At 42.9% G+C, this 24,931-nt stretch overlaps 2 protein-coding genes across 4 annotated transcripts in view; both read left to right on the forward strand.

Annotated features, from left to right (window-relative positions):
• Positions 1–3,234: 3,234 nt before the first annotated feature.
• Positions 3,235–15,930, forward strand: LOC144472947 (pancreatic lipase-related protein 2). 3 transcript variants are annotated; one of them, XM_078186418.1, is made up of 7 exons: positions 3,235–4,754; positions 5,450–5,721; positions 6,485–6,755; positions 11,132–11,371; positions 12,223–12,456; positions 14,056–14,380; positions 14,948–15,930. In XM_078186418.1, exons 1-7 carry the CDS (start codon positions 4,592–4,594, stop codon positions 15,105–15,107), a joined length of 1,665 nt encoding a protein of 554 aa, XP_078042544.1. In that variant the 5' UTR covers positions 3,235–4,591; the 3' UTR covers positions 15,108–15,930. The 3 variants fall into 3 exon arrangements, with proteins under 3 accessions (XP_078042544.1, XP_078042545.1, XP_078042546.1); XM_078186419.1 differs by having other exon boundaries at positions 5,450–5,715; XM_078186420.1 differs by lacking the exon at positions 3,235–4,754 and adding an exon at positions 5,079–5,153 and having other exon boundaries at positions 5,408–5,721.
• Positions 15,931–19,297: 3,367 nt separating this feature from the next.
• The window catches only part of LOC144473597 (pancreatic triacylglycerol lipase), a 28,171-nt gene continuing 22,537 nt past the window's right edge, over positions 19,298–24,931 (forward strand). The window contains exon 1 of the mRNA XM_078187607.1: positions 19,298–19,592. Within this exon, the coding sequence (XP_078043733.1) occupies positions 19,591–19,592 (2 nt within the window). The 5' untranslated portion in view covers positions 19,298–19,590. The remainder of the gene's footprint in view (positions 19,593–24,931) is intronic.

A 24,931-nucleotide genomic window follows, 5' to 3' on the forward strand; every position in this document is an offset into this window, starting at 1 on the left:
AGCTTTTGAAAAAAGATATGCAGTTTTATATACTCGCTTAAAAATCTGATATATAATATGCACCAACCTAATAGAATATTCACAATAAAACACGACCGCGCGGTTCAAGTTCGACACGGTCGACCCGTAAAAATGGGGACGGTTTTCGTTGAATTAGTTCCGCGGTGGTTTAATAATTAAGTGAGGCCAGCGACACCTGTGGAAAGCGGTTTGCGACATCAGACGGACACGTGTCGGTACCTGGAATAGGATCGTAGAAGGCGGAGGAAGATCGAGATCGGCCGCGAGGGAGGACGCGGTTCCTGGTCGCCACGCGGCCTCGCGCGAAGTCGCTTCGTAATTAGATAAACCGCCCGGCGAGCTTAAAATCTCGTTTTGCAAGAGGTTTTGTAACTACGCACTCCACGGAATGGATGACCGAAGTGCGAGTATAAATTGGAGCTAACACCAAGTGTCACTGATTAGACTTGGAGTAGAAACTCTGGAATAAAAGTCGTAGGTCAAGGCGATAATCTAAAACTTGGCGCTGATAGCGGCCACCGCTTCCTCCGTCCCTCGATTATCGAGTACGTGTGAAAAACGATAAGAAGCGTAATGGAACTTACAGATAACGGTCAGAAGCTCGTGTGAAATGTTTCGTATCGCCGCCGCAATACGATTTGGTAATACGGCTTCGTGTTTTCGGTAAGTGTTCGCAGACGATTTCACGGAAATCGAGCGGAGAAATAAGTTCAGAGAACGAGCGACGAGGGAACACGATGAGAAAAGTTATTTATCAGCATGAAAATATATTCGAAGAAATTGCGGGAAGCCTGGTGATGGAATCAGGGATTACGATACGGGGAGGAAAAAGGATAACGCGACGAATCCGGTATTAAACGAATGAATTTTAACGAACGCGAACGAGGCGATGTAAAAACGTAGAAAGTATTGAACGAATAACAATAAAAGCCGATGGAGACCAGCTGGCATTCCGTGAAAGTAGGGTCTCGGATCATCATTATTGATCGCGAAGAAAATTTAGAAAGTCGAATGCTCGAAAGCTAGCCGAATGGGGGAAGATGGTATCGCACAGGATGGCTCCGCCATTTTGATTCCGCAGGGACACCCGCAGGATACCGTGGGCACGAATACGCGCGTAAGTGAATGGGGATTCGATAGGGCAATGTAACAGGGTAGCAGGGGTTAGTAGGAGTTTCTCAAGGGTCCTGAAGGCCCCTTCGGCTTCGGACGAAGCGGGATCAGCTGTCCGCCATATTCCCGCGAGTCCAACACACACACGCGCGCGCGCGCGCAACTCGCTATCACGCCCGTGATCACGTGGACATATCGTTCGCAAGAGTTAACAATTATTAATTCCGCGAATGTTACATCGCGTTTCCTGAGATTCATTCGAGGACTATTTATTTCACAAGCGGGACGCAGTTTTTCAATCGACGTTTCAATCGGACGTTTGAAAAAATTAACGAATTAAAAATTATAGACAAATTAAAAATCAATTATTAAATTATCCAGTTCGTTAATATTTTCTTCAATATAACGATCTCCGATGAGATCGGAAAGAGTCGCGATCGATAAAAATTTGGCCCGTCAAAAATTGATCCAAGACAGGGGGTGGTTCACAGAGGATCACGTGACGTTTTGACACCACGTGTCAGGGGCTGTCATTCATACTTTTCACGGTAATCACGATGCAACACTCGTACGGTTCGCGTAGCAAGCGCCCAGGATAGGCGAAGAGCTGACCGGGTACGTTTAGGGTGATTTTGCAACATCCCCTGAGCAAACACGAGACTCATCTTAGGGGTGTTCGCCATCAGGAATTTATGCGCACGCAGGAGGAGAATTTTCACAGGGTTGAAACGCCGATGGGGGATGCTGGTGGCATTGTGTTCTCGGGTCACGAGGGTAGCTCTGCTGGAACGAACCCCCATTGTGCCTTCTATTGATCCAGGACACTCGAGCCACACGCACGACGATCGATACGCTCGCTGGTGTTCGCTCACGCACGCTCACTTTGCCTGGCACACCTGTATGAACTCGTGCTTCTACCCTCTCCGCGAGCAACCCCTTCCTTCAATATTTTCAAACCTCGAAACTTCCGCAAATATGCAGAGAAAGATTGCACCCTATCGGATGTGCAAGAACAAAACATCTTGGACAGAAGAGTGAATGCCATTTTATTTAATAAAAATGTTTGCTATTTCAATCAATTATTGAGGATGTTGTTCATTATTTAGCCAATTTATCTAATATGTTAGACTGCTGTTAGTTGTTTATACATGTTATGTAATAATTTTGACTGTTGTTCACTGGTCAGCCATCTTATCTAATGTGACAGATAAAATATTCTTTGTTTAGACATTTTGTAATTTGGATTCTTGTTCATTATTTAGACATTTCATTTCATAACTTAAACTACTATTAATAGTTCACATATTTTATGTTATGAGTTAGACTATTGTGCATTACACAGACATTATATTTAATAACATAAACTACTATTAACCCTTTGCATTCGATGGTAGCATTTCTATTATGAAAATTTGGACTTCAAAAATTATTAAAAGAGTAACACTGTTGTTACAAGATTAATTTTCATACACATAAAATACACTTCGTCATAGAAAATCGAGATGCTGTATGTCAGAAAAGTTATTTTAAAATTACAATTAAAATGGCTTCGAGTGCAAAGAGGGTTAATAGTTTAGAAATACTATATAACGATTTTGGCTGTTGTTCATTGCGCAAACATTTTATTTAAAAATGGCAAACAAGTCCCCCCTGTGCTGCAAACTCACATAATTACTCGGACGACTGAAAGGGGTTCTACACCGAAACCACCGGTCACGTGGTGTACATGTACACGCCGACGCACGAGTCGATTAAACGGTCCCTGCATGGTCGGCCTCCGCCTTTGATCGGACTTAATTAGTCGAGAATTAGGGCGACGACGCTCGCTGCGTACGTTCCGGAACGTTTGCGAAAAAGGGAGACGCGACAGGGATTCCCGGAACCAGTCGAGGGAAAAAAAGGGGCCTTTCCAGGACACGAGAAAGATGCGGCCCCGTCCGGTTCCCAGAAGAGAGGCATTCTTTATTCGGTGCCCGGGACTGGTCCGGCTTCCTGCGACTTTGTCACAGCGGCAAACTAACGAGAATCGTGGAATCGAAGTGGGGCCGAACGCGTGATAAAGCTGACCAGACGGGAGCAGCAGTGCTCTTGAGTGATTAGTATGCGGTGGTTACCCGATCGGTGAACCCGGGACCGAATGTCCGTGACGTTGAACCCCTACGCGACTTGTTGCTGATAGAATAGCTTGCGCAATTTTGGCAGAAACGTTGCAGTCTGTCTCATAAAGCTATAAGCCTAGAAAAAGAATTTAACTATAAAACCATATCTAAACCTGTGATATCATATATGTATTTGTCAATGTTGCATTAAGTTCGTCGGTTTATGGTTTATGTTTGTTACGTTTGCGTCGACACCCTGTGCAAGACGTTCTTCATTTTTGTGCGGAGTCGATGACCCGTTTGCAAAACGAACGCCGATTCAATAATTTATTGAAACTGAACGTATGGAGATATTGACACGCGGTTTGAACTGGTTTGTAGCCACATTCTCGTAGCACAATCACGAAATTCGAGTGATATTTTTATCTTGCTACGATATTCATCCTGGAACTTTAATTATTTAAAATTCGGCACAGTACTGAAGTTCGCCGGTTTGTTCGGCCAGTTCGGATGCCAGAGGGCCGCCGAACCAGTTCGAACCACCTCTCGCACAATCTCCAAGAAGCGTTCGGTCTTTCCGCAATATCCTTGAACTGAAAAATTGGATAAACAGGAGATTGCATTCAAGAGAAAAACACGGGATCCCAAGAGCGCGGACATTGTGAAGCAACTGCCCCCACTGCTGGTCCCTAACCGCCAAGTTCAAGACGGGTACGTCACGTGTGACTCAGCCTGTAGAACCGTGGCACAATACGGGGATCGACACGGAGCGAAATAAGCGACGGTAACAGTTCGGTGGCAGAGGATCCCAGGGGATCGCTGTGGATGATTCAGAGTTCACGAGACACTGAGAGAGTGTTGACCTTGTCAGGTCGGTTCGCCAAGATCGAGGTCGCGGGTACGACGGTAAAATCGATAGCCGTTAAAGGCTCGAGGGACTGGCGGTGTTGCGAGCCCACTGTGCCGACTCTTGACCGCTATAGCCGGCGATATCGACAGACGTCTCGGACCCCCGTTTGTTTTGCAACACCCTGCTCGGCCGGCTATCGGCGTCTACGTCAATCGGCTTTTTTTCTAACATTTTTGCCGACACTCGTTGCGCGCATCGTGAGTCAAATAACAAACCGAGTGATTGGTCCGCTGAAATGGGAGGCTCATCGTCGTGCCGACGAGATCGTGACGAAGACGAAAGGGTCCCCGATAATGGTGCCGCGATGCACGATTCAGGCCTGATGGCTTCCCAGGCCTGAACCCGTAGACTCTGATCAGTGATCAAGGTGTGCTACCAAAGAGTGTGCGTGCGCGTATGTGATTACAAAGAGGTCCGAAGTTCCACTGTCCGAGAATTCGCAGCCAAGATGTTCCTGAACCAAACGATGATGATCTTCGCGTACACTGCCAGCGCGATAGCTACCTTGCCGAAGAACACCAGCACCCAGATCGAGAACGCCACGACGCAGAACGTGACCACTACCACCTTGTCGCCCGAAGAGGTGGAGAACCGATTCGACTTGGAGGACAGTGAGTGATTTTCGGTGTCTAAGATCGGTTGAACATTTTCGGGGAATTAAATCTTGATCGTGGCTCCTTCAGGGGAAGAAAACAGCGGTGATTTATATGCGAGATAGGGGAATATGACGTATCATTATTTACAGTAGATCAGCGGTTCAACAACGCGCAACGAATTGCCATGTCCGTCCAAGGGTTATCTGTTGCGTTAGTGTTATCTCCGCAGACTGCATTCTATCAGTTCCTCGAACGCCGCGTGCAGTGTTTAGTCTTCGTGTTGGGAGTACGATTAACGGGCGCACGTGACCGCCGTTTCGGCGCACACGTTCTACCTTCATTCCGAGAGATAGCTCTAAATAGTTCGCATGAATGAACGACGTCTCGAAATAAATAACCCTTTGCGCTCGAATGGTAACAACGAAGCGCCACAAAAATTGCCATACCACGCTCCAAAACAATTTTTATAATGCTAAAGTTTAGATTTTTAAAAAAATTATTTTTATTTTGCTATTTTATGAATCACAGGACTCAATTTTGTATGCGTAAAATTCTTCTCGTCATATAAAATGGAAACACCATAAGTCATTGAAATTGATTTAGTTTTATAGTTAAAATGGCTCCGAGTGCAGAGGGTTAATAAAATCGTTCGACGTTTTTGATCCCAGTCTTTCTTGGACTTCAGAGACATGACTTTGCATTGCGCACAGATTGGTACATGTGGAGGTGCTTCGAGCCTTATGGTTGCTTTTACATCGGCGCTCCGTGGTCCGGCGACAACCGACCGGTGTCCACATTCCCGGCCAGACCGGACAGCATCAACCCCCGTTACTTGTTCCACACTCGGGACAATGCTGTGCAGCCTCACGAGCTCAAGATCGACAAGCACGAGACGATACTGGACGCTCCCATACGCAGGGACCAGAACTTCTACTTTATCATCCACGGGTTCCTCGACAACGGCGATAAGTCATGGGTCCTGGTAGTTAATTCCTACACTCGCGGCTGAACATTTGTTTCGCACGATGCTTGAAAAATGATTTTTCATAATCCCAAGGATTATTTGTACCTCGAATTATTTAACTTCAGATTATAGTTCTTTGCATCAGCGTACTTATAATTGTTCTACTTCAAATATTCCATTTCTAATTATTCTACTTTAAATTGTTCTACTTTAAATAATTCTACTTCAAATTACGTTACTTCAAATCATTATACCTAAAAAATTCAATATCAAATTATACTAGGTCAAATTATTCTAGTTTACATTATTCTACTTTAAATAATTCTACTTCAAATTACGTTACTTCAAATCATTATACCTAAAAAATTCAATTTGAAATTATACTAGGTCAAATTATTCTAGTTTAAATTATTCTACTTTAAATAATTCTACTTCAACTTACTTTACTTCAAATTATTATACCTCGAAAAATTCAATTTGATATTATACTAGGTCAAATTATTCTAGTTCAAATTATGCTACTTCAAATTATTTTGATTCAAACTATTTTACTTCATGTTATTCTAATTTAAAATATTTTACTTTAAATTATTCTACTTCACACTATGCGATTCCAAATTAGTTCACTTCGTATTATTCCACCTCTTACATCTCATATTATTGAACCCCCAATTATTCTACTTAAAATTGTTTCTTCAAACCCCATTTAATCAGTTGTGATGACAAGTCTCCAGTGCCCATGTCCATGAAAGCCTCATTCGAATTCAGTATTTCCCTACAGAGGACAATGAAGGAGCTGCACTTGAGAGAAGATTGCAACGTGATGATCGTCAACTGGATCGGCGGCGCGGGTCCTCCTTACACACAGGCTGTTGCCAATACCAGGATGGTTGGTGCAATGACAGCGCGATTAGCGTCTCAGCTAGTAGAAGTTGGGGGAGTTGATCCTGCAAGGATGCACTGCATTGGGCACAGTCTCGGTGCACATACTTGCGGATACGTTGGCTATAGCATGAAGCACGATTATGGAATTGTCCTCGGTAGAATCACCGGTGAGTTGACGATCAACAATCTGTTAAAACTAATCGTTTTCCACTTTAATTTCTAATAATTAGCACGAAAATTACCGAGCCAGGAAATCAGCTAACCTTTATTGCTTTATGACGATGAAAATACTGTGCTTATTAGGACCTGTGATTTTTATTTGAATTTATTTTAACTTATTTTTATTTGTTGCGATCCAAAGAAGTTCAATTATTTTCTGCGAAGAGTTTTTCGTAGTTCCTGTGTTTCGACTAGCAAAAATAGTTCGAATATTAATTCAGATTACCTGTATTTAAGTATAGAATGTATGTAGACCAATTGTGCCTCGTGCTTTGAAACAACGTGTACCAGAGCGACAGATCGTTGCATTAAAGACTAAATCCGGTGAACCTTGGAAGCCGGCAACCGCAACCGAATAAAAGTAGTCCCGCGAGCAGCCAGAATCGGCCGGAAACGTACGAAGATAGCCGATCGAATCAGAAAAGATCAGGGGAACAGTTGAGGCAGGAGAATCGTCGCCGAAAAACGGCGGCCGCCATTTCGCTCGACGTAGTGGAAGACGGTGTCCTCCTCGACGACCATCGAGAAAAGACATTCTGCAAAAACCATGAAACACTATGAAAGAAAACTAATTAACGCTTCTCAATAGGCCGTAAACTGATCCATTAAGTCAAACCAGGAACTCCATAAGGCATACCGAAATTTAGCAAACAAATTATAAATGCGAATTTATATAAATAAGGTCTAATTAACAGAGACAGTTTGATAACTGAGTAGATGCCTTAACATTTTTGCAAGGTAGAAATGTATGATGTCCAAGTGAAAAATGACAACTTTCTGGTTCGCGGGAGTTCCAGGGAGCAGTGATTGTCGGAGGGCGAAGACCTGGGCGATGAGCACCTTTTCCCATTTCTGATCAATCCCCATCGATGCTACCGGGCCATCCTGATTGGCCGAGTCGGTGTTACGTAAGCTATCGATCCCATCGGGAATTACCAGGACACCAGAAGGCCACGAAAGCTAGTCTCTGGAACGAGTGTAACGGAAAAATTGGGACGGGTGAGATCAGGATGATTAGAGACCTCCTATGGGCTTTCCTGGTGGTCGGCTCGCCGGCTGGCGCCGCGCCGCGCCGCGTCGTGCAGAATGGTCGATTCCTGGCTGCTGGGTGGGACATTTATCGACAGAGGAGAAAAGGAGCCCGCTGACGACGCCCTTAAACCCGCCCGAAGACAAGATCCAGTAAACAACTGGAATAAGCGAACACGAAGCACCAAGAAGTGGCAACAGGGCCCATGGCGGCGCCATGATAGGTCCTGAGGGGAATAACGATCTGCCCTAGCCTTCTAGCTACCCTGATCAAACGAGACCCTGGCCAACCCGAAACGAACCTCTTTAACCTTCAACTGCAACGTCGTTTATGGAATTTTTCTAATATAGCAAATTGTATGGAAAGATTGCTACAAATCTATTTATACGAATTAGATAATTCAAATGTGAAACGGATTTTCTATACAATCTAACGGATATCTTTTTTTAAATAATTCACTAGGTCTGGGCAGTTTGTTTCATATTTCATAGAGTTCATTTTTTTACTGAATTTGTATAAAAGATTTTGGATACATTTTTTGAACAAATTAATATAGATGAAAGCAATTAAAATACTATGTCTACCCGTTGCGGGGCAAAGATGGGCGCAATTTTAATCGGTTGGCGAATAAAATATAAGGATTGACGAATTCGTATTCGTAAAATTCGATTTTAATAATATAAATATATAAGTTAATAATCATTTATTCGACATTATCGAATATATAATGGAGTAAAATTTTGTCTAGATAAAAATTTAGCCGAATCAAATTTGATTGGAATAAGAATTCGATTCCTACAGGAATTCATATGGAAAATAATTAATTTCGAATTAAAATGATACAGTGCAACGTGTTTTTTCATAGTAGATCGATTTATATTTTCTACACTAGTTTTTCTAAAACTTTTTTTTCTCTAAAACATTTAGCTCGACTAAAGGAAATCCATTTGGATAATTAATCTAGCAAACCGAGTAATATCAAACTCTGCTCTGAACTGAAATATGCAGTAAGATCGTGGTAATTAATATAAATATTACGCACAAGATAGAAGCCTGTTAAAAATTTCTGAGCACCCCTGTCTTTCCTAGTCGGAGCACAGATCCATCAGGAGGACTACCCCCTTGATCATTTAGAGAACACTGTTTCTCTAAACACCTGCAACAACTGTTAATGTCACAAACGGGTTGTAAATGTAAACAGCAAAAATCTGGCAGGATTAAAAAGAATTATGCGCCGGTGTCGATTTTAATCGGAAAAAAAATGCGCGACGTCGACTCATCAGGGAAACAGATTACCGAGCAATCGTATCGCATTTTTCCAGCGAATTGTTGGCGAACTGTTGATTCCCGTGTTTTATATCTGACGAAAATATTGACGACGATAGCGGAAATACAAAGTTCAACGGTTGCTGCAGTTTTTAGTTGCCGCTGCGACACAACTATTAGGTTGGTGCATATGAAATGTCGGGTGTTTAAGTAAATATATAAAACTGTAGATCTTTTTTCAAAAGCTGTTGATTTAATCAAAATATGCCCCGTATGCTTTACTACACCTTTTTCAACGAGATATCGATACTAAAATGTCTGTCTTGAACAAATTCTGATCGTTTAGAATCAATAAACTCTGAAATGGAATATTTCAGACTGTCTTCCTTTATATACGATTTAGCCCGTAAAAACTCGGGCAGATTTTGAGCAGTTAAAGGACAGCGTTGCCAATTTCTTCTTCGCGAGCAACGTCCCTCAAGTATTCGCGTAACACTTCGCTAGTAACTACACGTTGTTCGGCTGAAGAAAGTGACGGCGACCTGTCATAAATAATGTCGGGATTAAGAGAAATAGAACGAACCCCAGCATGAAAAACGTAAACACTTGAGTTTTTCTTCTCTGACGTCAGCTCTCCGATAAGACGTTGCCAGTAGCTTCGCCCTCGGCGCGTGGCTGTCCCATTACCCACCGCGAAGCATGTTGTACAGCAATGCCTTGTATGATTCCAAATTGAGACTAGTCACAACCATAATCACGCGCTTGCATTTTACCTCATTTAAAGGATTACAAAACGAATTCCACGTGGTTAAAGCATACAATATCAACAATTACGCAATACGAACATTCGACCGAATAAATATACCACGCCGGATCAACGAAGCCAAACCGGGCCTGTTACGCGATCCGCGATTAAGTGATCAAGTAGGCTACCCGTTCTATTATTTCCTGATGCACCAGGAAAAGACTCTATTGAACCAATTCTCGCAGGAAAAACGCGCCGAGGCTCATGTCGCCCGTGCGGTAACGATCGCTTTCCTCCGCGGCCTTTTAATTTATCATCCCGACAGACCGAAAAATCGCTTCCGCTTTTGCGCAATATGGACGTAAGCCATCGCGCGCGTTGCCCACGGACATGCGGTAATTGTTACGTGACGATTGTGTGATACGAGTAACTCGATCGGGAGGATCGGGATTCAACGACTGGTTCCGAGGGCAACGAACATCCGGGGCACCGCAACTATTCCGTTCCGCGTTGCTCCCGATTGTAATTCTTCCAAGATCACAGAAGGGGCCCGAGTAGACCCAGCCATCTAGAACGAAAAAGTTAGAACAATTCTAGATGTAGAGAATGATCGTTCGAAGAAGTGACCGTTGAATGATTTACCTTTTGCTCTTCATGACTAAACATTTCAAACATTTTGAAATGTTTAGTCATGAAGTTGAATCAACTAGTCACAGTTGAATCACATTTCAACTGTGTCATCTCTTGGTTAATGTACTCTTTAGAATAATTTCAGTTTACACGAAAGAACCGCGTTATTAAATCGACGATATTTTTCCAAGAAAATATGATTTGTTAGTCAAATGGAAACATTAACTGCTGTTGTGTTATTAAGTGACTCGCTCAATTTATTCGTCCGTTTTGTTCAATATTCTGCATTCTTTGCATATTTGAATTATGAAAATATTCATGCTATAAATATCAGCATAGTGATTGAAATATTCTAAGAAGTACGATAGAGATAAAAGAAGAACTATTTAATTTACAGAAAGCTACGAACGTGCTTTAATAAAAAAAAAAAACTACTGTGCTTTAATAAGCACACCAAGTTGCCCGAAACTATAAATTTTTGCGAAGCCCAGGCATCGGTCCAAGTTGACTCAACCTTGGGAAAAGCAACCGTTATACGAAATAGTAGAATCGTCGGCGATTATTTTGACGAATTAGAGGGCGACGAACGAAAGCGTTGCAGCAACAAGTTCAACGACGCTTCTCACGTCTCCGTTTCTTTTTCCTGTGTAAAGGCCTCGATCCGGCGGAGCCGCATTTCAGCAACACGTCGACTATGGTGCGTCTCGACCCGACGGACGCCGCATTCGTCACGGCCATCCATACCGATTGCAGTCCGTTTATCAGCGGCGGCCTCGGGATCACCCATCCCGTCGCGCATATCGATTTCTATCCGAACGGCGGCCGCAATCAGCCAGGCTGCAACGAGGGTGTTCTCAATTCCATCTCCTTGGAACGTGGGAGTTTCATTTGCGGTGAGCCATCCTCCATTTCGCTGCGCTCCTCCGATTAAAACAGGGAACCGAAATGGAAAACACCGGTATTATACCGGTAATTCTCGGCGGTACCTCCGTAACCCTTCTACAATATGTCCGGGTATACCGGTATAGTTACCTGTATTTACAAGAAATTTTTCCGATAATTAGGTTTCATTACCATTTTCAGGATTCTTTTAACCAGTCCACTATTTAACTATTTTCTTATCGTTATTATAATTTACTGGCATTGTGATAATATTATTATTTATAGAGAAAATTGGATAGTGATACTTTTTAATTTATATAGAGATTTATATAGAAACATTGAGAAATTAGTAAAACCATTACCAGACTTGCAATAATAAAATTTTATTTTTCAATTTACTAATATGCTAACGTATAGAGCTGATAAATATTTTTCTATAAAAAATATAGTATTCCATTTAAGAAAATGAAGTTGATCTTCAAATCTCCGGAACACCTTCGCCTATAGAAAAATAAATGCACTACACACTATGCCCCTTTGAACAACAAAACTTTTCTATTTAATAATTTGCTACCCAATTTATATTTTATATAATTAAATGTTCAATTCACGTTTTGTATAATTAGTTCACTATCTAATCTTTAATACCTTCTACCCGAACAGTATTTATTTATTTCGCTTTTTGATGATACATTAGATTAGATATTAGAAAGTTATTGAAATCTCAGTATGATATCTTTTATGTTTTAGCTTTGACGGCATAACGTCCGTATAAAAATCGTACCGGTATAAAATCCCTGAATTAAAATGCCAATCTCTTGACATCCTAGACGCCGCTCACGTTTCCGTGTCCCCCTTTCAGGAATAAAGAGATTCCTAGGCTGCAACCACATCCGAAGCTACGAGTACTTCATAGAAAGCATCAACACAGCCTGCCCATTCCTGGCGGTCCCTTGCTCCTCCTGGGAGAGGTTCCAGGAAGGCGGCTGCTTCGATTGCGTCAACCAATATTGTCCCAGGTTCGGATTGGACGCTCAACCAGGAAACTATCACGCTGCCGTTTACCTGATGACGGGGAAAGACAAGCCGTTTTGCAGTTAGTATCAGGTGCACACGCTATCTTCTCGCAAATTGAATATTCCTTAAACGAGCTCGCCATTGTCCTCCGACGGGTTTTCCACCGTTATGGTGAGACGAGACCTGTTCGACATTATTGCTACCTTATTGAGAAGATAGTGGACCGATCTTCGCAACAGCTGATTCTACGGAGGTTTTCATTTATCCTGATTGCTCACAAAGTGTTTGAGAAAGGACAGTAAAACCTCTCGAATTGTCCGTCGTCTTGTAAACAAAAGTGAACGGTTGTGAAGGGGAGACATTACTATTCCAGTTTCATGGCTTGCATTTACAGTTTGAATATTGCATACTGTGTAATTTCTGCATATGCTTCACTCTGTCTAATTGTCCTTCAGTATGTAAACAGGAATGGACAATTAGGGAAGAGGAGACACGATTATTCGAGTCTCATTGCTTGTTTTTACAGTCTCAATATTGCACACTGTATATCTGCATATGATCCGCGCTGTCGAATTGTTCTATAGCTTGTAAACAGGAATGGTCATTTAAAGAAGACGAGAGCCTCGAATCATTGACAATATACAGACTATTAAAACCAAACGTAAGGCTTGAATAATCATAACTCCTCTTCCCAAATAATCCACTCTAACTATCCAGCTAACGGACAATTACAGAGTATTTACCGTATCTTCAATCACTTAACACTTTGCCGACCGCACCCGCCACAGAGAAAACAGTTCGGTTTCCACCGCACTTTAGAAAGCCAAATTACCCTGTCCACTGCGCATTTTTTGGAAGTAGCACGGACTGAAATTCAGTGTTTGAACTGAAAAAAGTCAGAAAACTAGTCATGTGAGCAATTATATTTCACGGCAACAATTTCCTTTAACGATTTCACGTATTATTTATACAAAACATAAAACTAAAAGTTTATAACAATTATTTTTAATCATGTTTCAAAAAGTATAGCCAACAGTATCGGGAAATTAAGGACATTGAAGATGATTGAGGATAAATAGAATAGAAAAATATCACAATGTCAGTGTGACGGTGAAGGCTGGACCTTTTTGAGACCAGGTAGTAAGGTGCAAAAATGACCGCGAGGGTTGACTAGTTTCGCACGTGCCAGACACGTGGGTACATGTAGCGGTCATAAAGTAATGGACGAGTCAGATTTTATGACTGGCAGAACTTGAGCGTTAACGGTTTTTAGAGGTCCCGAAATCCCGAACCTAAAGAACCGTAATAAATAGGCAATAAGGAGCCTTCAAAATTAGTTGACTTTACTATATGTTGTGCTCCACAGCAGCAGTCCGTCAGCAACCGCAAAAAAACTCGAGGCCCAGGTAGTTAACAATGATAGAAAATGAGAAACGCATTGCTAAAGTCAAAATGGGAAATCTCTCCGATCGGTCGGGCCCCGACTTTCTTCAAAATGGGGAGATCTCCCCGATCGGTCGGCAAAGTGTTAACTATCCTTAAAAATCCCGAATGAGTACAATCTTCGTTTTGAACTCTTCAGAACTGTGGCAGACAGTTTTTGACAATCAGATGAAATGAAGCATCCAGGTCGGTTGACGCTTGTCACGAAATTGAAGCTATATTTTAACGATCTTAGAGGGCCATTACAAGGTCACCATCAACATCTCCAAAACGAACGAGAGCCTGGACCATGGCGGAGAGGTCGGCACTTTCGTGATCCGCGTCAGCGGAGAAAATGGGAACACGGAGAAGATGCAACTGAGTCCCTACTCGAAGTATTACGAGCCGGGCACCATACACACGATGGTACTGGCAGGTGAAGTGGTTGGCAAGCCGGAATCGGTCGAGATAACCTGGAAGTATCAGACCTCCGTGTTCAATCCGCTCACGTGGCGACTTCTGCACATACCGCGCGTCTACATCGACTCGATGACTGTCGATAGTTTGGAGTTCTCTCACAGGTACGCTACCTAACAAAAATTCTTCTTACCTAAATGAAAGATAGAACAATTTTAAATAAGTTAACAACAACAATTAAGTTAAATACGTAAATGTCAGACGAATCTGTCGATTAGATCGGTGATTACTTATTGTCGTGTCCATTTTTTAACACAAACATTTCAAACTCTCTAATTCTGCTTATTCTTGACTAAAAAAAGGTTTTCATATATATTTATTTTATTTATCTTTGAAGAACAAAATATTGTTATTCTTTTACTCTAGCCACAATTTAAGAAGTCGATGTATTCTTTTATTTCGTTCACTACTGTACGAAGACATTTTACCCGTCATATTCGATTAATAAGATGTTAATAATTCCTCTCGCCTACGCGGAAGTTAGGAGACTACGTTAAATATGATAATGACACCTGTGATGGAGCACACGGTCCGCCAGAGACTGTCGAAGTCTCGGTGTATCTAGCCGGTAGTTTAATCGTACGTGTGCTGGTTTTCGATTACGAAGTCGAATTCCGAGATGCGGCTCTGCCTTGACGGGGTTTCGAGCTTAACGACACGATTCGTTTCAGGATCACGGTATGCCCCGGTGTAAACAAGACTCTGATGGCGAACGAACCGAGGATCTTAACGACGGATCATTGCCACGACGACGACACCAACGTCGTGGCCTCGGAAGCTGTGCAGCTGGGCTCCGACTGCAAGAATTCGATCAGCAGTTGCACCAAGTAGGACGCCGCGTTGGATCCTGCTCTGTGAAACGAATGAATGAATTTATTTTTGATAAGTTGTGCGCGGCTACAGAGGACGCTACTTCACACCGGTGATGCAAACCATTTGCTGAATAAACAAAAGAGACAGTGAACGAAACAATCCCGCGGCTGGAAGCAACGAGAACATACTAAGTTTGTACGCTATAGCTTGTAAGTTGATCAATTATTGAACCGCGGATATTTTGCACTTATGATCGAAATGAATATAAATGCAAATTCGATGCAGTGGAAACATTAAAACACGCAGTTTAAAGATACTATTTTGCTACTTCCAATACATCAAGACAATGGAATAAATCAAAGGAACAGATGCCTGCTGGTTAGATTTTATGCAGGAATGATATGTGAAATCCAAAGCAACGAAAACGTTAAAACAAAAGATATTGTATTCCACGTTCAGCTCGTCAAGCCTCTTAAACAAAGAAACAAACGTCTGTTAAACTTGACTACATCCTACGCTCGATGCAGACAATTATTTTGTATAAAGATCCGCGGTCTAACAATTACAGTTCGAGGGGCACTCCCCCCACCACATTCTCTGCAAAATCAGTCTTCACTCGCGTGTACAAGTCGCACGCGAATCTCGTCGCGTTTGTGCCAACGAGAATACTCAAATGGAACGGTTGGATAATTAGGTGGCGTGGTGGGAGTGACCTTGAGCAGTCGATTCATTTCTCTTCGAACGCTACGATTTCCTCATTGTTATTATCGTGTGATCAGATTTTAGAACAATGTACCATGCGTAGAATAATTTTTTAAATAAAGCTGTCGCTCGTAAATTATCCCGTAGTGGAGACGATTACAGTTCCCTTCGTCAACTCTCGGACGTGATTAACTCTTAATATTTATCAAATCAGACATATTAAACTTCTTTATCCCTTTATATGGTTTATTTTTTAATAAAAAAACTTTTCTACTCTTCTAGTTTATTCGCTTTTGAATGGAAGAATATTTTTATTCATCTAGTTTGCTTACTCGCGAATAAAACCGTCTGTATATATTTTTATCTTCTTTGTCTCCGAATAAAAATAATTTTCTTTACAACTCTGAATAAAGAAATTTAATGTACCTTATTCGACGAATAGAATATGTGAAACGAAAGCATAGTAGCGGCACAGTGAACGGCACCACTCCCCTATGCGTTATTCCACGAGCTGTCATCGGTCTAGCCCGACGTCGAATACGTATATCCGCGAGTCCCATATCGGTCCTGGAACGTTCACGAGTGTCCCGGCAATGCCGTATCTCGATAAAGTACCACCGCAAACCGGTGATTTCACTTTTGATTCAGCCGGTACAGCGGGAATAGTCGGAACGGCGGATCTGCTCCGTATACAATAGACGGCGGTTCTCGTGTCGACGGTTCATCGTGGAGGCGCGCTGTCTTCTCGGGTGGATGTTGCGAGCATAAATTGCCAGGACTGTCGATCCCTGAGCAGTGATTTACCGGCGACGTATGAAAGCGGCCGCCAAGGTGAAAGAAGCGCGCGTGCATAATGACAGTGAAAGGAAAGGTGGCTTCGCTATCGGTCGTCGCGAGCGACGACGACGACGACGACGACGACGACGACGCTCGACGACCGACAGAGACAGACCGCGGAAAATGCTGATTCCGATGGACGCGGGAGGTCGCGTTTTTCCGGGCGCGGAAATTACCGGCGGTAATTGCCAAACGAAATGGCGGCTCTCGATGGAACCGTGCGGCACCCGCGGACGTATGCCGCCCGGATTTCGACGCCGCGGGAATGAAAGTCAGCGGTTTCCACGTTCTGACGTGGCCACCACGTGGGAACCTCTGTAACGGTGGAGACTGTCACATTTTTACTTCCTGATGAACTGCGCGAGTTTCCAGTAGTCTTTTTTCATTTATTCTTGACATATACATCGAAGGAAAGCTGTGAATTTCACGGGGTGAAGATAAAAATGTGTACATCAAACATGGGACAGTAGGGTTATTTAAAACATTTATGATAACTGTTGTAATGATTAAGGAAAGAGACAAGTGCGTGTGTATAGTTCTTGCAATTAATACAGACAAGTTGTATCGTGAATAAAAATCCCTAGTCTAATTATAAGACATATTATACGGTTAACGTCAAAAGTATATGCATGATAGCATGTCGTACGACAACAAACATCCACTCGTTTTAAAGCGCGAAGCTTTTACTTGCGACGAGCGAAGCTCACTTTCCTGCAACATGTTTACGCACAATGTAACAAGTGGGAAACCGGAGACGTGCTCTTCCTGGAGAATCTTGCGGAGCGAATCGAGTGTAAATTTTTAACACGACCGAACCCAACACGGATTTCAAGATCGACGCCAGTGTTTTACAACGATTGCTGAAACTTTGGCGCATGATTTTTTGTTTAACACTAAATCGTCCATTCGCGTCGCCAAACGAAAACCAAATTATCGAAACTTTCATTAATATTGATAACGTTTACCTAGGTAGACAAAATTGGGTCGAGGTGCAGTCGGTTTCGCAAGCCAAGGCCGCCGTGTGTTTGCTTCAGAAATTAAGCTAACAACGTCCCAGGCTTTTTTTCGCGGTGGAATCTCGAAAGCGAACGGGGCCCAACCTCGAAAAACGGTGGGCGGAAAAGGCTCTCGCGGTGACATAACCGCGGATAATATTTCGGCCTTATTACGCGAACGCGGCCTGGTGAAAGTGGCCGTTATACCCGATTTTATACAATTCAATTATTCATGCCGCATAATTCTAGCTTTACGACGAGATGGTTCGTGCCCGGCCACTGTTCGATCCCTCGAGAGGCCTATTCCGCGGCGCGGCCGGCAGAAAAACGTAACGGGTGTTGCTGCGGTCGTAAACCGGAGCCGCGAAACAAAGTTCCTACGGTCCGAACGACTCCGAAAGAATTTCCTGATTGTGCCAGGACAAGGAAAAACGTTCGCCAACGGGAAAATCGTTGCGAAAACGGCGTCGTTGCGAACAGCATTTCTTCGTTCTCTTTGCGAAAGACGCCGTAAAGATATTCTTCGAAAGCTGTTGCCTTCACGCGGAACAAGATGTCGCAAGAAACGTGAATATTTAACGGAACACCGCTCTCTTTGTAATAACGTCGTCGCCTACGTCGTCTGACGAAACGTAAACGCGGTGGGCGGAGCTAGAATGCGATGGGTTGGACTTAGAGCAGGATAGGCGGCGCTAGGAGAACGTAATAGGCGTATCTAGAGCATGATGGGTGTGTCTAAAGCACGTTGGGCGTGTCTAGAACACGTTGGGTGTGTCTAGAAGTTGGTGAGTCAAGCGAAAATGTAAAAGATGAGACTATAGCGGGATATAAGTAGATAGAACACGATGAGTGTGACTAACACCGGGTAGAAAAGTGGTATGATACGATGAATGGATCTAGGAGCTCGGTAGGCGGTACTTGAGCCAAATGGGCGGGTCTGGATCACGGTGGGCGGAGCCTACCAGCACTAGAAAACAGATAATCAAACCTGGCAATTAGCTATTATTTTTCTCAAGGAGAATACTAGATGTTATACATAACAAAACGATATTTTCACTTATTCCAATATTAAAATCACTCTACAATTTTTAACTGTGTTAGTTCTCGAAATTCTTCCTTGTTGTAACATATTCGAAATGATTTTTCTAAGCTGTCTAGGTTGCAAAATTTCGACTTTCTATTTTCGGTGTCATCAATACAATTGCTTAGACTTTGTGGAAATATGTTTTCGAGATTAAAATAACATCGACGAATTCCAGGTATCGCCGGGCAGACAAATGACATTGCAGGAACTGCTACCGACGGAAGACTTTGACGAATTAGGGGAAGCGACTAATTGAACATGGCTCCGGCAATTATAGAAAGGCTGCGGCAGATAACGTCCAAAGTGCAATTTAATGTTTGCATCGGTTATGAGACTGTCACTAATGGATGACAGGCGGACGATAGGATGCCCGCGAACCACGTCGTCCACATTCCATCCGAGTGAAAACACCGCTTACGAAATCGGCCCCCTAAAGGGTCAAAGAAAAGCCGACCTGACCAGAACCGTTCGCATTGTGCCAGGCCAGGTTGCTGTCCAAGGGGGGGACAACACACCTGCGGTGGTGGTGGGCGAAACACATTTCGGACCAAGCGGAATGCACGTCGTGGCAGCGTTCAGTCGAGCCTCGGCCTCTCACCGTGACACATCTTGTCCTCTTTCCGCAGTACACGCCTGGTTCCGCTGTTCGCGTGATCCCGATCGTGCCGAAGAGTTTCCCCGAGGTGCAAGGCGCCCGGAAACTGTCGTGCCTAGGATCAGTGATCGAGCCGTGTGATGTGAGATATCGGTACGTCCAGTGATAACCTGGGGACCACGTGGACGACACCACCGCACAGACACGATTCGATATTTCCGGCCAGACGATCATGATGGACCGAACCAGGGCGACGTGACGCCGTGACATGAAAGACAGACTGCGAAAATGTGAGTTCTGTCACGTGTTCACCAACAGATCATTCACAACGCTTTGCACGCGGATCGTTGGTTCCAATTTCAATTTATCAGCCTTCCAATTTCAGTCTTGAATGACAACCATCGGAACTGGTTAAAAATCAACACGTTGCGTTGGTAAATTTTTCTTCATTGTTTTCGAAGTCTAAATTTTGAAATTAATTATACAGTAGTACCATCAGGTCATTCCGGACTCACGCAAGAGTTTCTCTATACTTAATATTGCTAAGAATGATACCACGAGGCCTTTCACGACACAAGCAAAGCAATGTCCACTTACTTTCGCTAAAAACATGGGATCTTCCGTGATCCAAAGAAATTTTCCTGTCCATTTATGTCGGCCAAAAACATTCTGACAAGGCTCTATAAATTTTCTTACATCGTGCCATTGCAAGGTTAATTATTTTAGAATGCAATTAATATTTTTGCGACACGAGTGTTCCGATTGCTTGTCTCATCTGTTTAAAAGAAGCAACGCCGTCGAAGCATTCTACTTTCCCAAACATTCGTACCTTGACAAAATGGTCAAGCAAATACTAGGACGAATTGTGTATATGATTCGTTGCAACGAGGACGGGGATATTAGGAAAACAATGATTGCAGCGTTGGTAGCGATTGCACGTTGCGTTAGGACACCTGGTCTGGTCGGTGTCTAGACAGGCAACCATTCAGGAACGCCAGGAATTCCTGACTGATAGGGGTCACAGTTAACTCGGCTCGGGTAGGGATAGGTCTACGGCTAGGCTAGACATTGAGATCGAACGATCAGCTCTCTCGGTCGTTTCGAATGCGCGGGTTTCGGTACCGAGATAATCACCGGTTGCGTAACCATGCATTCAAAAGCACAGCGCGAAAAGGAAAATATTGAAACTGCTGGACCGAGAACTATCATTAAGCCAATTGCCAGGAGTTTCGTAGATTCCGATAGCTATGAATAGCTACGAGCACCTATTCGACGTTTATTAAGGCCTCGAGTCGTGTCAGTAATTAATCATAGTCTTAATCCTATAAATCTTCTGAACTGGATGTCGCTGCGCGATTCGAATGAAAAGATTCAGGGAAATTTCCTTGGTTATGCAATGCGTCCACCGATGCCAGTGTCAGGGACAGTCTTCGGCGTGATTAGTGCTAACGGGGACTATGACAGTCACTTTCAGCACCGAGTTACAGTAATTTAGACACGTTCGACCGATTCCTGAGGCCGCTGTCAGGAAACGAATTAATTTTCAGTTTCTAATTCCGTCGTCCCTTTCCGTAGCCATTCTCTTCACAGTTGCCATGATTAAAAGCTATTGCAATCATTTTTGAGAAGAAGGAAAATAATTTATATTATGTGCCCGCATCGAAAGCTTAAATATTGATAATAAGGCAACAGTATTTTATTTTCACTAAAAAGAATAACATTCGCACTTAACGAGCTCTAACCCTAGAAATCTCTATCACATGTCAGGCTCGTCAAAGTACGGCAAGAGGTTAATAAATTAGCTACTAATTTTCTCTACCTCGACCTTGCCGATTTTATTCGCGTTCTGATAAGCGCCATTATTTCCTCGAACAAAAGCGTCTCTGTTCCGATTCTCCGGTTCGAGCAAGATGCAATCGGCACCGACACGTCCGCGGTCCGTCCGTCGTGATTAATCGTCTCGCGGATCCTCGTCAATAATCGCCGGCGTGCTAGAAATCACGAGCGATATAAATCCGGCGACACTGCGAAACCGGAAGCCGGCAATACTTTCGACCAACTTCCAGCCATAACTCTGCCGTGTTTTTCTCGCGCGTCGCGTTGATAACAAAAATGGGCGAAAGCTACATATCAGGTTGCTGTTAACATATCGCGATTCGAAATTCGACGCACGGCCGGCCGACGCGCCGGCCGGAGGCGCCTCCTCCGATTGGCGACCCGATGCTGTTCGAGTTTTCGGCAGGTTGGCCAACAGGAACAGGAAACACGCTTTCGAAGTGCTGGCGCTTGTTCTAATAAATAGATAAAATGCTAATTCGGTTTTACTTTCTCTACGACATCGGGGCTCTGGCTAATTCAATTAGAACGAGTTGGACCGTTGGGGTAAAAATATGGGGATTCTGAACTATTAGCCGCATGTTGCCGGTGGCTAATTTGCCGGCAATTATGCCCGAGATGGTTTATAGAGGTTTAACTTTCAAACGCAACGAGAACTTACATTCGCGAAAGACGTTCGTCTAAAAGTAATAATAAAAATGATTATAGGATCGACGGAATAACATCTGCAGCACCGACTTGGACCCGCTCGAGTCTTGCACTTGATTTTCTAGTATCATTACTTTTTAACAACTCGTTTAATTATTTAGTATACTGTCATTACTAATATCATCAATACTAAACTTTCAATCGCAAGTTGCATTGTTATTCAATCAAATAATATTTAATTAAACAGAAATGTACTCGAACAGTACTTCGTAATTATAATTACTCTAGTAATTCGTTTGTAATTCTCAGCGACGCTGCACGGCGGTACATAAATATATTTTTCTATTCAGCACAGTATATTTTCTGATAAAGACACGCATTCTGTTCGCTGCTGCGTGGAGGCAATCGGAAATTTCTCGCAATGTTGCATCGGAAAATAGGTTACAGGGAGAGAGAGAGAGAGAGAGAGAGAGAGAGATGCAATAATTCAGCAATGTTCGCTGCAATCGGATCGCATCGTGCTTAGCAATGCAGATTTTCGAAGTGCTCGCGTGGCAAGGAAAAAGCGAGTGTAGGCATAGTTCGTGGCAAGTGCACGGACTTTCTCCGGGGACAAGCCTCTATCTACGTAGGCGTGCACACAACAGTCCCCGGCCGCCAGACGGTGCCGGGGACTCATCGCGCAGCCATCATAAATCCTCGGCTGCCGATCGAGCGGGTCGGTCGTGGCCGAATCCTTCGCGGGATTTCGCAAGTTCGAGGTCGTTCATGGTCTCACAACCGCGCTAATAGTAATACGGGCCCTCCAGCCTTCCGCCATGACAGGCACCGAAGAGGCCCGAGCAATAGAAAGTCCGCAGCCGCTGACACGTTTCGATAAAAATTCTTATGTCATCACTAAACCGCGGGCTTTATGCATTTATGGCGCTAGTCGGCGCGTAGAATGCAATAAACAATCCGGCTGCAAATTATTCTTATACCTTCGGCGATGTATAGCAGTTAATTGCACACGCATTTAAAACATTTACATATTTTTTTGAAAATAAATATCCATTTAATCGTCGAGTCACGTTGTCATCTGGTTCGTCGTTCAACCGGCTTGCAATCTGTTTGTAAATTGTACGAGCTAATTATACTGCATATGCTTGATTTTATTTAGATTTTCTTTAACTGTAATACTTTTATAAAATATATAATTTTATGATAAATATAGAAGTATGTAGCAGAAATCGTAGCACGAAACGTTGTCATTGCTTCCTGAAAAATATATTCGATAAAAACAGTTGATGGTATTTAATAATTGCGAGTGGACCTTAACAATTGCTGAGAGAATAGAATGAACAGCATTGGAAGAGAATCAAAGTGTAAATAGAGCCGAGAAATGAGCAGAGTCTTTCTACCAGCGCTCCCTCGCCTGTTGAAAAGGAAGCCGGATTAATTAAGCGAAGTGCGATCGTACTTTCCGCGCGAACGTTGTAAACCAGTTCTTGATCCGGGTTCCTTTCATTCGATTATCGGCCGGATTATACCCCGATCCCAAAGAGAGTCCGGGATAAAAAAGAAAAAATACGAGCGACGCAAAGCTCATTAACAAATCATTACATTTCAGATTTATTATCGATAACGCCGGATGAGCAAGGTTTACCGCGAAGATTAGAATGGAATGCGGTTCTCCCGCCGCTCGAAACTTTCGAGACCGTGCCTGTTTCCCGCGTTTCCTTTCGAATCGAGAGGGTACTTATTTCGTGCCGGAAAACGAGTTCGATTCCGCCGAAATTTCAAAAAGCAGCGCTGTTTCCTCGATCACCACCTTTCGCTAACTCTATGCAAACGTTAACTGTGTCTCGCTGCAATTCTCCTGAGCGTAAAAATTTTTCTAATGTACATAAAAATTTTTAAAATGCTTACAACAATTTTCAAAATGCACACAACAATGTTTAAGATGTACAATAAAATGTTTAAAGTGCATTGAAAAATTGTTAGAGTGCACACAACAATTTGTATGACCACCTGCGACGAGAACGGTTTCCCGAAGTCTCGTGATAATATTCGATTGTAAACAGTGTTAATACTTTATTGTTATGTTAATGGCTCATGAAAAATTGTGCAAATATTTATGAAATTTTGTAAGAGTCTGTATCGCGTGGAATGGATTTCTCGAGGCTCGTTCGGCACGTAGCGCAGCCGCTTATTATCGAATAAAGAGATTCACGATTTACACAGATAAATTAATTCGCGCATAAAACCGCGCAACGGTGCAAGACGCGAACTTTCCTCGCAGATGTTCCCGAGCCTGTTCGCACCAGGAACAATTTGCGAGTTCACCTCTCTTCCGCGCTCCCGAGGTGCTAAATCGCAATTTTCTACTTCGCGCGACGCCGGCGACGATTTCTAAACCCCGTCGTGACAAATGATCCCGAACCGCGTCTTCAATTTGATTCGAATCGTCCCGCGCGCTTCACCGCTTCTTGCACGGTCATCGAAAGCTACGAGGTGGTAGCAATAGAAACCGCCCAGACGCGAGCTTGACCAAACCGTAGCTGTAGTTCCATGAAGTTATAGTAATCTGTGATTAAAACTAAATTGCTCCAAGGAAGTTTGTCCATATTTATATGCATTTCTTCGCTTTCTCAAGGTGTGACGATATCTGAAAGTTATAACATAGATCGTCTTGATTATCTGGACTTAAATTCTTGATCATATTTAAGAACAATCCTGTTTGTCGAGGTTTGCAAAAGTTCTTAAAAATAGCGATACAGAAATAGGTTTGTGCAAAGCTGTGGCTCAAACTATATAATTATTACAGCTAATTATGCTAAAGATTATAATTTACATCTTCGTGATTATCTAGCCCAGGGCTTCTTAAACTATGGGGTCGCGACCCCAAATGGGGTCGCGTAGCAAAATTCTGCGGACGCGAGAGATTTTAATGTCAAATATAATTAAATATAATTAAATCTAAAACTATATATTTTCATATGTATATGTATGTGTATATGTATATTGTTACCTAATAAATAAATCATCAAAAAATATTAATTTATTTTTCTTTTATATTTGTATGGGGTCGTCAAGAAACTCGCAATCATAAATGGGGTCGTGAATGACAAAAGTTTAAGAAGCCCTGATCTAGCCGTATGTTCTT

This window comes from Augochlora pura, chromosome 7, assembly GCF_028453695.1.
Source record: "Augochlora pura isolate Apur16 chromosome 7, APUR_v2.2.1, whole genome shotgun sequence".
In the NCBI taxonomy this organism is placed as follows: Eukaryota; Metazoa; Arthropoda; class Insecta; order Hymenoptera; family Halictidae; genus Augochlora; species Augochlora pura.

Bases quoted from the DNA above. Each gene is read 5' to 3' on its own strand.
- LOC144472947 (XM_078186418.1), top strand. From the start codon at position 4,592: ATGTTCCTGAACCAAACGATGATGATCTTCGCGTACACTGCCAGCGCG. The intron at 5,722-6,484 runs GTAGTTAATTCC...ATTTCCCTACAG, and splicing joins GCGATAAGTCATGGGTCCTG to AGGACAATGAAGGAGCTGCA. The intron at 6,756-11,131 runs GTGAGTTGACGA...TCCTGTGTAAAG, and splicing joins TGTCCTCGGTAGAATCACCG to GCCTCGATCCGGCGGAGCCG.